At 44.5% G+C, this 13,587-nt stretch overlaps 1 protein-coding gene across 4 annotated transcripts in view; it reads left to right on the top strand.

The window, feature by feature from the left end:
• Positions 1-13,587, top strand: part of RXRG (retinoid X receptor gamma) — a 52,953-nt gene that overhangs the window by 20,640 nt on the left and 18,726 nt on the right. For 3 of the 4 annotated variants that reach the window (XR_011248132.1, XM_069547639.1, XM_069547650.1), the window contains exon 3: positions 12,965-13,109. Coding sequence is in view for 3 of the 4 variants with exons in the window: in XM_069547639.1 (XP_069403740.1) it covers positions 12,965-13,109 (145 nt within the window). In the remaining variant the exon portion in view is untranslated. Of the gene's footprint in view, positions 1-6,511; positions 6,834-12,964; positions 13,110-13,587 lie in introns of those variants that run through there. The other variant, XM_069547666.1, reaches the window with a different exon arrangement.

The following is a 13,587-nucleotide window of genomic DNA, read 5'->3' as shown; positions in this document are numbered from 1 at the left end:
TCCTGGAATGTGAAGCTAAGTGGGCCTTAGGAAGCATTACTATGAATAAAGCTAGCAGAGGTGATGAAATTCCAGTCGAGCTATTTCAAATCCTAAAAGATGATGCTGTGAAAGTGCTGCACTCAGTATGTCAGCAAGGCTGGAAAACTCAGCAGTGGCCACAGGACTGGAAAAGGTCAGTTTTCATTCCAATCCCAAAGAAAAGCCAAAGAATGCTCAAACTACCGCACAGTTGCACTCATCTCACACGCTAGCAAAGTAATACACAAAATTCTCCAAGCCAGGCTTCAGCAATACGTGAACCATGAACTTCCAGATGTTCAAGCTGGATTTAGAAAAGGAACCAGAGATCAAATTGCCAGCATCTGTTGGATCATTGAAAAAGCAAGAGAACTCCAGAAAAGCATCTACTTCTGTTTTATTGACTATGCCAAATCCTTTGACTGTATGGATCACAATTAACTGTGGAAAATTCTTCAAGAAATGGGAATACCAGACTACCTGACCTGCCTCTTGAGAAATCTGTATGCAGGTGTCAAGAAGCCACAGTTAGAACTGGACATGACACAACAGACTGGTTCCTAATTGGGAAAGGAGTACATCAAGGCTGTATATTGGCACCCTGCTTATTTAGCTTATATGCAGAATACATCATTCGAAATGCCCAGCTGGATGACGCACAAGGTGGAATTAAGATTGCTAGCAGAAATATCAATAACCTCAGATATGCAGATGACACCACCCTTATGGCAGAAAGTGAAGAACTAAAGAGCCTCTTGATGAAAGTGAAAGAGGAGAGTGAAAAAGTTGGCTTAAAACTCATCAGAAAACTAAGATCATGGCATCTGGTCCCATCACTTCATGGCAAATAGATGGGGAAACAATGGAAACAGTGACAGACTTTATTTTGGGGGCTCCAAAATCACAGCAGATGGTGACTGCAGCCATGAAATTAAAAGGCACTTGCTCCTTGGAAGAAAAGCTATGACCAACCTAGACAGCATATTAAAAAGCAGAGACATTACTTTGACAACAAATATCTGTCTAGTCAAAGCTATGGTTTTTCCAGTGGTCATGTATGGATGTGAGAGTTGGACCATAAAGAAAACTGAGTGCCAAAGAACTGATGCTTTTGAACTGTGGTGCTGAAAGACTCGTGAGAGTCCCTTGGACTGAAAGGAGATCAAATCAGTCAATCTTAAAGGAAATCAGTCCTGAATATTCATTGGAAGGACTGATGCTGAAGCTGAAGCTCCAATGCTTTGGTCACCTGTTGTGAAGAACTGACTCATCTGAAAAAACCCTGATGCTGGGAAAGATTGAAGGTAGGAGGAGAGGGGACAAGAGGATGAGATGGTTGGATGGCATCACCAACTTGATGGACATGAGTTTGAGTAAGCGCCGGGAGTTGGTGATGGACAGGGAAGACTGGCGTGCTGCAGTCCATGGGGTCACAAAGAGCTGGAAACAGCTGAGCAACTAAACTGAACTGAGGAAGGTTCTGTTTCAGATGGTGGAGGAATTGGTCTAGGCTGCAGCCTGGGTGCAGGTCAGCTCTTCATGTCCTGACTACAGGAGCAGCAGCTTCCTGGATCATGCTTTTTTCAACGTGTCCCCCCGGAGTGCAAAAGTCTAAACCAAACCAGGAAAATACAGTGAAGTCTCTGCTCACATCATGTCCATTGATATCCCACTGGTCTAAGGAAACTGTATGACTGACTCCAACACTGCTGGGACAGGGGAATAATTTGTGCCTATTTCAATGTAAGGAACTACAAAGACACAATGCAAAGGACGTGAAGAATTAGGAGGCGTGAAGCATTAGGAATAATGACCCTGTCTGCCACACTCTCACTGGGCTGGTACCTCACAACAGGGGTCAGGGTCCCTCTTGTCCCAACCACCAGCACGCCTAGCTGTAGAATTAGTAGGTCTTATAATCTCTTTTGAATTTATAGTTTGTAGAAGAGACAAGGCCATCACTGGTTTAGCATTTCTTACCGCTACAAAGAGAATTTCAGAGACTCTCCCTAGAGAGAGAGTGTGTGCTCAGAGTCTAAAAGCAAAGCCATGTGGAGTGATAGAATTTTATAGCCAGTAAGGACTTCAGAAAGTTTTTCATGTGTGGGTTAAAGAAACTGGAGAAGACCTTATCAGTTCTCTAGTGTAGGGATTACAGGGGCCAGGGGCCAGACAGGTAACATAGAGGGGTGAATCAGACCGGTGGGGGCTGTAGAGAGCTGGCCTCCCCACTTGAAGCCATTCAAATTCAGAGACTTGAAGTATTTCATGGCCAAGCAGAGTACTTATGCGGGTCCCATTTGGCCAGTCCTTTTAACCCTAATTTGTAATCTAATGGCCCTCACCTGTAGGATCTTTCTCAGCATACACATTTCTCCCTTATCCCATATTTTGGCCCTTCTGTGAGTTGTAAAAGCCCCACAGAGGATTCTAACTGCCCCATCCCGGCCCAGCTGAGAACCACTGATTCCATCCAGGCTCCTCATCCCATGTAGGCTCAGTGGGCTCAGGTGACGTGTCCAGCTTCACACAGCTAGTCACAGCAGAGCCGAGGTTAGACTCCAAATCTCCACACCCCACTCAGTCTCCACGATGCTGCATTTACTCACAGCTATGGTGTCTTCTGTCTTAAACAGTGACCCCAGGATCTTCCTGTTGGCTGCCAAGGATTAAAACATGAATACTTAGTGATCCCAAGGAGTCCTGGGGGGCACATGGCACATTACACAGACAAATTGCAGTGCTGTGTAGTTGTAGGGATGGAACCGAAGGGAGCATAGAAAAGGGACCTGAGAACTTCCAGTCTTGCGTTCCATGAGAGTGTCAGCCACTCAGAGGAGTGGAGACCAGATGGCAGTGCGAAGGGACATGGATTTATGCCTCTCTCTCGCACTGTCATCAGCAGAGCTGGTGATCCTCTACCCCTTAGAACGTGGGACCTTGAAGAGATTTGTTTATTCATTTTCATTCATGTGAATGGATTTCAGGTGAAGGTGAAAGTCGCTCAGTCTTGTCCGACTCTTTGCGACCCCATGGACTATACAGTCCATGGAATTCTCCAGGCCAGAATACTGGAGTGGGTAGCCCTTCCCTTCTCCAGGGGATCTTCCCAACCCCAGGATCGAACCCAGGTCTCCTGCATTGTAGGCAGATTCTTTACCAGCTAAGCCACAAGGGAATGGATTTCAGGAGGGCAGGTCAAAGTCAATAGATTAGAGACACAGAGAGATTTAAGTTCTGGAAGTAAAATTTTGCAAAGGACACTCACATTTATTCAAATAACTATTTAGCAAGACCTAATCTGAATCCCTCAGAAGAAATGGAGTAGCCATCATGGTCAACAAAAGAGTCTGAAATGCAGTACTTGGATGCAATCTCAAAAATGACAGAATGATCTCTGTTTGTCTCCAGGGCAAACCATTCAATATCACGGTAATCCAAGTCTATGCCCCAACCAGTAACGCTGAAGAAGCTGAAGTTGAATGGTTCTATGAAGACCTACAAGACCTTTTAGAACTAACACCCAAAAAAGATGTCCTTTTCATTATAGGGGACTGGAATGCAAAAGTAGGAAGTCAAGAAACACCTGGAGTAACAGGAAAATTTGGCCTTGGAATGCAGAATGAAGCAGGGCAAAGACTAATAGAGTTTTGCCAAGAAAATGCACTGGTCATAGCAAACACCCTCTTCCAACAACACAAGAGAAGACTCTATACACGGACATCACCAGATGGTCAACACCAAAATCAGATTGATTATATTCTTTGTAGCCAAAGATGGAGAAGCTCTATACAGTCAATAAAAACAAGACCAGGAGCTGACTGTGGCTCAGATCATGAACTCCTTATTACCAAATTCAGACAAACTGAAAAAGTAGGGAAAACCACTAGACCATTCAGGTATGACCTAAATCAAATCCCTTATGATTATACAGTGGAAGTGAGAAATAGATTTAAGGGCCTAGATCTGATAAATAGACTGCCTGATGAACTATGGAATGAGGTTTGTGACACTGTACAGGAGACAGGAATCAAGACCATCCCCATGGAAAAGAAATGCAAAAAAGCAAAATGGCTGTCTGGGGAGGCATTACAAATAGCTGTGAAAAGAAGAGAAGCGAAAAGCAAAGGAGAAAAGGAAAGATATAAGCATCTGAATGCAGAGTTGCAAAGAATAGCAAGAAGAGATAAGAAAGCCTTCCTCAGTGATCAATGCAAAGAAATAGAAGAAAAGAACAGACTGGGAAAGACTAGAGATCTCTTCAAGAAAATTAGGTTACCAAGGGAACATTTCATGCAAAGATGGGCTCGATAAAGGACAGAAATGGTATGGATCTTACAGAAGTAGAAGATATTAAGAAGAGGTGGCAAGAATACACAGAAGAATTGTACTAAAAAGATCTTCACCACCCGGATAATCACAATGGTGTGATCACTCACCTAGAGCCAGACATCCTGGAATGGGAAGTCAAGTGGGCCTTAGAAAGCATCACTACGAACAAAGCTAGTGGAGGTGATAGCATTCCAGTTGAGCTACTTCAAATCCTGAAAGATGATGCTGTGAAAGTGCTTCACTCAATATGCCAACAAATTTGGAAAACTCAGCAGTGGCCACAGGACTGGAAAAGGTTAGTTTTCATTCCAATCCCAAAGAAAGGCAATGCCAAAGAATGCTCAAACTACCGCACAACTGCACTCATCTCACATGCTAGTAAAGTAATGCTCAAAATTCTCCAAGCCAGGCTTCAGCAACATGAACCGTGAACTTCCTGATGTTCAAGCTGGTTTTAGAAAAGGCAGAGGAATCGGAGATCAAATTGCCAACATCCGCTGGATCATGGAAAAAGCAAGAGGGTTCCAGAAAAACATCTATTTCTGCTTTATTGACTATGCCAAAGCCTTTGACTGTGTGGATCACAATATACTGTGGAAAATTCTGAAAGAGATGGGAATACCAGACCACCTGACCTGCCTCTTGAGAAATCTGTATGCAGGTCAGGAAGCAGCAGTTAGAACTGGACATGAAACAACAGACTGGTTCCAAATAGGAAAAGGAGTACGTCAAGGCTGTATGTTGTCACCCTGCTTATTTAACTTCTATGCAGAGTACATCATGAGAAACGCTGGACTGGAAGAAACACAAGGTGGAATCAAGATTGCCAGGAGAAATATCAATAACCTCAGATATGCAGATGACACCATCCTTATGGCAGAAAGTGAAGAGGAACTAAAAAGCCTCTTGATGAAAGTGAAAGAGGAGAGTGAAAAAGTTGGCTTAAAGCTCAACATTCAGAAAACGAAGGTCATGGCATCTGGTCCCATCACTTCATGGGAAATATATGGGGAAACAGTGGAAACAGCGTCAGACTATTTTTGGAGGCTCCAAAATCACTGCAGATGGTGAGTGCAGCCATGAAATTAAAAGACGCTTACTCCTTGGAAGAAAAGTTATGACCAACCTAGATAGCATATTCAAAAGCAGAGACATTACTTTGCTGACTAAGGTCCATCTAGTCAAGGCTATGGTTTTTCCTGTGGTCATGTATGGATGTGAGAGTTGGACTGTGAAGAAAGCTGAACGCTGAAGAATTGATGCTTTTGAACTGTGGTGTTGGAGAAGACTCTTGAGGGTCCCTTGGACTGCAAGGAGATCCAACCAGTCCATTATGAAGGAAATCAGTCCTGGGATTTCTTTGGAAGGAATGATGCTGAAGCTGAAACTCCAGTACTTTGGCCACCTCATGTGATGAGTTGACTCATTGGAAAAGACTTTGATGCTGGGAGGGATTGAGGGCAGGAGGACAAGGGGACCACAGAGGATGAGATGGCTGGATGGCATCACTGACTCGATGGACGTGAATCTGAGTGAACTCCAGGAGTTGGTGATGGACAGGGAGGCCTGGCGTGCTGCAATTCATGGGGTCGCAAAAGAGTTGGACACGACTGAGGGAATGAACTGAACTGAACTGAATCTGTGTCACTCGGAGAAGGCAATGGCATCCCACTCCAGTGTTCTTGACTGGAGAATCCCAGGGATGGGGGAGCCTGGTGGGCTGCCGTCTATGGGGTCACACAGAGTTGGACATGACCGAAGCAACTTAGCAACACCAGCAGCAGCAATTTGTGTCACTATTTGACACTGTCCTAGGTTCTAGGGATAAGCACTGAAAAAGTCTTTACTTTCATGGCAATTATACTGCAGCAGGCAAGACAGACAAAAACCAAATGAAGAAACCAGACAGTTTCAAATGACCATGACTATATTCATGAAGATATAAAACAGGGTGAGGCGATGACCAGTGACAGGGCTTGTGGGTGGGGAGGGGGCAAGCCACCCGCCCTCCAAGCCTGCTTTTAGACACACTCCAGTCTCATTGAACCAAATCTGGCCAATAAATTCAGCTCCACAGCCGTGTGAGTGGCAGGGCTGCTATTCCTGGACCATATGTCTGTACAGAGGGATTGGGGTTGAAAGGTCAGCTGGAAGCTCTGGTCTTGGCCAACTGGGTTGTGTGCAGAGGCTGAAGCCAAGTTTGGCTATGAGAGCTGTATTAAGCTTGCCAAGCACTGGTGGAGCTCAGCAGCCCCAGACACAGAGCCACATTTGGGGCTTGGTTTCTGGAGTCACGGGGCAGTGACACTTTGCCCAATTAACTGGGTGACACGGGGCACCCAGTGCCTTCAGAGTTAGCCACTGTGGGCTGGGCGTTTGCCCCAGACAGACGGCTCCTATGCAGCCTGCCTTTCTTGCCCAGGACTGAGGCTGAGTGGAGTTCGTGTGGGAACATGTGTCTTCTGTGACCTGAGTCTAGGGTGAGTGTGATTTAGGGGTAAAGGGAGCAGGGAGGTGCTTGGGGTGAGAGCAGGTGGGGTGTCCTGTTCTGTGCTCTGCCTTTCTGGTGTTTGAGCTTCTCTTTTTGCTCTTGTTGGATTTTCAGTCTTGAAAAGTAAAGAGAACTGGACTGATTACTCCAGAAGCAAGGACCGCGTAACCTTTTGCAAACCATCACTTTGAACTTATATTTATCTCAGTTCCTTTTTTCTATTGTGGGATAACACACTTTGCCCTGATCACCCGACAGAGGTGTTTTGTATATATCAGACAAGATGTGGACTTAAGAAGTCCCTTCTTAAGTACTTATGATGCTCTATGGCCATAAGGTGGTATTATTTTTACTATTATTATTATTACACCCAGGTGGCATATCAGGCACCAAGGTGATGAATGTTATATACCTATGTGATCATTAGTCCAAGTGGTGTTCTTTGTTGTTGAAAGGTTCCAGAGAAGTTCATTTCAACAAGCATTTATTACACTAAGAACTGGAGATTTTTAAAATGTACGGGACTCAGTCCCTGGCCTGGGGAGGATCTAAGTGGAGTGAGCTGTTTCCCAAAACAGCATGTATATAATTGAGGAGATATTTATGCAGCTTTCTGACAGATGATTTAGATTACATTTTCCTCTGTGTGTGTGTGTGTGTGTGTGTGTGTGTGTGTAATGCTGTATTTTCGTAACTTTGTCTGTTGGCTGGACTCTGAAGCAGGACCTGCAAGTCTTTGGAAGGCCCCCACCTCATTTGCCTATCCCAACCCTGCTGCCTGATCTGCATTCTGTCACTGACAATTCCTGCCCAGGTAGTGATTGATAACTGAATTGTTCCCCTTTCAGATGCTTGCATTTTTACAGAGATTACTTTGATAATAAAAGTTACAAATGTGAGACTTCCCCAGTGGTCTAGTGGTTAAGACTCTGCACTTCCACAGCAGGGAACACACGTTTGATCCCTGATTGGGGAAATAAGATCTCACAGCTGTGCGGCGTGACCAAAAATTAAAAAATAATAAAAATATAGTAAAAATTAAAAAATGTTACAGCTAGAACAGATCTTGAAGACCATCTTGTTTAATGATCTTTAAAAAGCCATAAAGTCTTCAAGTGAAAGCATGTTTGGAAGTCATTGCACATTAAGTAAAAACAGATCTGGTGAACTCGAGGTAGGAGATGTGAAAACTTCTTACTCAACCTCCCCACCCCCTGCCACACATATTCTCAGCTTGAAAACCACTGCTGTAGTCTGTGCATAAGTTAGTGGAGTCTCTGAGTGAAGTCATCCTGTCAAGATCACACAGCAAGGAAGTGGCAAGTCCAGGCTCTGCACTTCTCATGGTGAAGACCCTCTCTTGACTGAAGATAAGCCACTCTAAGGACTCCGCCCACTGGAAGAGGAGTGCCTGCCTGAATTCTGCCTGGCTGGCCACGTATCTGCCTTGAATGGAATAATTTGGGCTGAAAGCAGCTCAGAAATGTGGGACCTGATGTTTGGTGATGGCTCGAGGGCATCTAGGATGCATTCAGTCCTTGGCTGAGAGTCTGCAAATGGAAGACAGGTCAGCCAAGTGTGTTTTTCTCCTTTTTCTCAGGAGCGGCCAGCTGCCTGGTAAATCCCAGCTCGGAAGTGCTCACTTCAGCAGAGCTGCTTCTAATGGAACAAGACAGCTGGAGCTGTGGGACCGGGACCAGGCAGCTAATGGGTTTGAGCTCTGGTGGCTGCTTTCAATCTCATCTACCATTGCTCTTAGCCCCTACAAACCCCAAGCCAGCAAAGAGACGGACAGAGGAGAGGGCATCAACCCATGTGTCCCTACCACCGCCTCCCACCACCATCCAGCCCAGGAAAAGGAAGGGTTTTGGAGAGGGGCTGCCAGGAGACAGTGACCAGATCCAAGTCTCCTCCTCTGGCGGCTTATTGCCTGTGAGGTGGGGGCTGGAAGCAGCCAGAGCAGGGGCAATCGGGGGCTCCTGCATAAGACAGACAAGGTGGGGAAGGAAGAATGACAAGCTGGGATCCAAAAGCCCAGGGTTCCAGCCCCAACATGTTAGATCTGGGAAGGTGCCTAACCTGCTACATGGGCAGCTGCCATAGCCTTGGGTGTCTCTCTACTCTTCCTTGTTCTGCTGCCTCATACTTTAAGGGCTTTTTTCCTTTGCTGGAAACCTCATGGCTCCTCATGGCCTCTCAGATTAAGTCCACTTGCTTTCCCTGGGCAATCAAGCCTCGGGCTTGGTTACAGCTCACCTCTCAATCTTATCTCCCATCCATACACACAAATAGTTGGGTTTCTCTCCGGGTCTTTGTTGTCAAAACCTTTCACCCACTGGCTCTTTCAAATACCATTCTTTTTTTAAAGTTGTCAAGTCCCAGATCAAATGCTCCTTCCTTGGAGGCATCTTCCCTAATCTTGCTTGTGATCTTTCTTTCCTAAATTATCCCAACCAGCTTTTTATCTCATTGTGGCCAGTTTCCTGAGGCAGTGCTTGCAACTTCTCTTTTGTATCCCAGTAGGACCTGTGAATGAATGAATAAATGAACCACTTTTTGGCTCAGTTTCCTCAGCTGAAAAACAGGAAAACCTCATAGAGTTGTTGTGAGGATTAAAATAGTTAACTGGCTCTGAGCAAACTTTCCTTGGCTGGTAGCACTGAGTAGCAAGAACAATAATTACTGTTCTGTGATCACTGCAGACTGGAGAAGGTGGAGCTGGTCCTACTAGAGATGGGAGTGGGAAGGGAAGGTGGGTGAGGGTCTCCTGAGCCCCAGGTGATACTGTCTTCCTCCTTATTGCCATGATCTTTATTATCCATTTCAGGATATGCAGACATAGGTCAGTTAGAGAGCTCTCTAAAATATTTCCTTTTCGTGGGATGGATCTAACTTTCCTTGAGATGCTCAGAATTCCTAGCACATAGCAGAATGTTGGTTCATAATAAACATTCAAAATCTGAATTAACCAGATTTTATTGGGATGATAAGAGCTCTAATTTATGGAACATCTACTGTGTACCAGGCATTGTGACAGGCATTTTACATTATCATCTCATCTAATCCTCCCAGTGACTCTGTAAGTTAGGTATTACTATGTTCATTTTACAGACAAGGAGACAGAAGGTCAAGGAAGATAAATAAGGAGGGATGTTGACCTGGGATCCAAGACTTCTTTGAAGTCATGCAGCTAATAAGGGTAGACGGGGAGTCAATCCCAGGGCTGTGTGATTTCAAAGCAAGTTTTCTCCTCTACATCAGTGTTTTGGAACCCTGGACTGCCATTAGCATTATCTGATCAACTTAAAGAAATGCCAGCGCCAGTGACCCTCAGATCATTTCTTGGTGTGGGACTTTGGAATTAAATTTTTTCCAAAGCTCCCAGGAGTATATTTGGCAATGAGAACCACTGTATTATACCAAAAGAAAAAAATTACTGAACATACATTCTAGATATCTTGTCTTAGCCTTGTACAAAAAGGAGGGCGGAGGAGGAAGAGGAGGGAGAATTCTCTCATCACATATGTGTTTTCATTTCTCACACAAATTAATTTTTAAAAATTCCTGGTGACTTTGATTTCAAAGCAAGGCCCTGAACGCTATCTTTTCTTTTTGGCATCCCTGACAGCATTTAATCCAGAACCTCTGCCCACCTCCTGCTCAATAAATATTTGTTTAGTGAATTAAAAAGATAGTAAATTTTGAAGGAACCTCACTCAGGCTCTGTTATATTTTATGTTTTTTTGATCATTTCTTGTGTTTCAAAGGCCTTGAATAGAGAAGACAACCCTACCTTTGGTTCAGTTTGGAGTTGCAGTCACTTCGGTTGGGCAGTGTGACTCAGAATTCATATAGACCATGCAGAAGTCAGTGGGCCCTCCCTAAAACCCCCAGGCATTCACCAGCTGCTGCCACCAGGCACCTGAGCGCATGTGAACTCAGCATCACCTTTGTGTGCATTTACTTGGAAGTGTTCTTAGTGTTTGTGTGTGTTCTGACTCCTCACTGAGATTGTGACCATTTTAGAGGAGTGAGAGACAGATCTAGATTTTATATTTCCCTTCACAGTGTCTGAAATGTTGACCTGCACCCATGGTACAGAAATGCTGCTGATTGATGACGGACGTATGTTTATTTAACTTTTCTTTGATGAATAGAAAACAGGTAGCAGTGGCTCCTCGGTCATCTCCATTAGAGCACCAAGAGACATGGAGTTGGTGGTGGTGAGGAGCTAATGCTAACTTGTGCTAAGGGGTAAGGAAAGGCATCACACAATGTTCCTTTTTTGAGCCATTCAGTTCTACCAATTCCCTACTGATTCCAGAGAGATAACGATGAATGATCTTGCTAAGAGACCTTAGCTCCAGGAATTGAACCCGGGTAACCTGGATGAAAACCAGGAATCCTAGCCAACCGGGGATTAGAAGCTAGAAGCAAAGTGGCCCTGGCTCTTTCCCCTGTTGGAAAGCAAGAATATTTCATGGAGGCAAAACTTAAAAGTAGTTACAAAGTTTATTAGAGACACAGCGTAACATGTATGGGAGAGCACACAGAAAAACAGTTTATTTAAGACAAAAGTAAGGAAGAAATACACACCCAGAAAGAAAGAGTATGAGCACCCTTTCTAGTGAGCAGGAGCACAGTAAGTCTGAAGCTAGGCAGAAATACACACCTGGGGACAAGTGTGGGCATCCTGAATGAGGAGCAGAGCAGGAAAGAGGTGATTTAAATCACTTATGCAGGACTGTCCTTCTGGGTCTTTGTGCGTGCGCTCAGATGCTTGGCCATGTCTGACTCTTTGTGACCCCATGGACTGTAGCCAGCTAGGCTCCTCTGTGCAAGGGATTCTTCTAGCAAGAATACTGGAGTGAGGTGCCATTTCCTCCTCAGGGGATCTTCCTGACCCCGGGATGTCTCTCCTGTCTCCTGCGTTGGCAGAATGATTCTCTACCACTAGCGCCACCTGGGAGGCGTGTCTTTGTTTACACTGGCCAATTATCTTACTTTCTTCATATCTGACTGCTCCTAGGAAGCTCCCCAAGATGTGTTCGCAACTTTGTGCTAAGATGGATCCCACTGCAGAGGGCGCACTTCACACTTTTCATGGCGTGCGGCCCATGGAGCCCCCTCCCTTTTGACCCCAAGGAGCCTTCCTGCACATGTGCAGACAGGGAAGTCTTCCTTGATCTCAAGAGTGAGCACCTTACCTCTCTACTTTAGCAGAGTTCAGCTGTTGCCATAGCTTTGTCCTTGGAGCCTGGGTGAGAACAATGCTTGATTTCTACCCCACTTGACAAACACCAGCTGTCCAGCCTACAGGCCCGTCTTCCTCCTAACGTACTACCACGTGCTGGGTTGATGTCAGGTACTGGGAAGTGCTGCTCTTTGGTGCTAAAAATTTTATATTTCCATGGAGGTTATTTTTTCCTTATAGACAAGTTCTAAAGTATGATCGGGGCTTTTAAGCTAATTTTTAGTGCTACTGCAGTGATTGGGGCATTTGGCTTAGTGTCTTAAGTAGGCTCACTGAGATGACCACCACACATGTCTCCTCGTTCATTTTACTGCAAACATCTTAGGTGTGCATTTTACTTACCTTTGTACTACAGAGCCTGGCGTGGAGCCTGACATAATGAGTGCTTGTGAATGTCTATTGATTCTCTAGACAAATGAATTTGCATATTTTGCTTGGTTGTCTCAGAGTCTCAGTCTTTTGCCTGAGGGCCATATCTCCTCTTGGAGCGCTGCTGAATAGACAAGAGGTAGTTAATAAAAAATTTAGAAATACACAGACTTGTCCTAAGTGTGCTGTTCAGTGTGGATTTCTAGCTCAAATAATACATGAGTAAAATGAGTTAAAGTTGAGAGCTCTGATGTAGATGTGTTGTGATTTTCAGTTTAGGTTTTGGCATTTAGAAATGACTTAGTTCCTCTATGTTACTCTTTTTCTCCCTTAAATTCACATTCTTCGTACGCAATTTTAGACACTCTGTACTTGGAAACTACTTCTTGAAATAGAACCTGCTTTTTTCCCCCAAGGAAGGCCTTGTTAGTTTCTGCCTTGGGGTCTGGGTTTACTCTGGCTCTGTTTTATTGTATCTTTTTTTTTTTTTTTTGAAGCTAAATGTGGTCAACAGTGTCAGCATTTCAGAGGACATCAAGCCCTTACCAGGGCTTCCTGGCATTGGACACATGAACTGCCCATCCACCAGCCCCGGGTCTCTGGTTAAGCACATCTGTGCCATCTGTGGGGACAGATCCTCAGGTACGTACAGAGGCAGACACCCCTCCCAAGAGCCCCATGCAACGCAGGTCCCAGCGGAGACACCTGTTCTACCTCCTACTTGGCTCCTTTGTACCCAAGAAGAAAAAAAGAGTCCTTTACGGTGATCCAAGCTGGGGCCCAGGCTGTAAATTTCTGTCACCACAGTCTTGATGAATTTAAAGTGTGATTTCACTTTAGGTAGATAGATTAATAGGAAACATTTCAGGAAGCTTCCCTGGAATTACTGTGTTGCGTGTGTATCTGGGATACAGAAATGGTTGTGATGACCAAGTATTTCAATCTAGAGTCTCTTTAACTAAAATAATTATTTTTTTAATTCTAAAAATAATATTTTAATGTTGTGATGACCAAGTATTTCAATCTAGAGTCTCTTTAATTAAAAAATTATTTTTATAGTTCTAAAAATAATATCTTAATGTACTAAATATGGGAGAACTAGAAAGTTACCAGTGAAAAC

This window comes from Ovis canadensis, chromosome 1, assembly GCF_042477335.2.
Source record: "Ovis canadensis isolate MfBH-ARS-UI-01 breed Bighorn chromosome 1, ARS-UI_OviCan_v2, whole genome shotgun sequence".
NCBI classification, from domain to species: Eukaryota; Metazoa; Chordata; class Mammalia; order Artiodactyla; family Bovidae; genus Ovis; species Ovis canadensis.
This window is presented reverse-complemented; position numbering and strand designations above follow the sequence as displayed.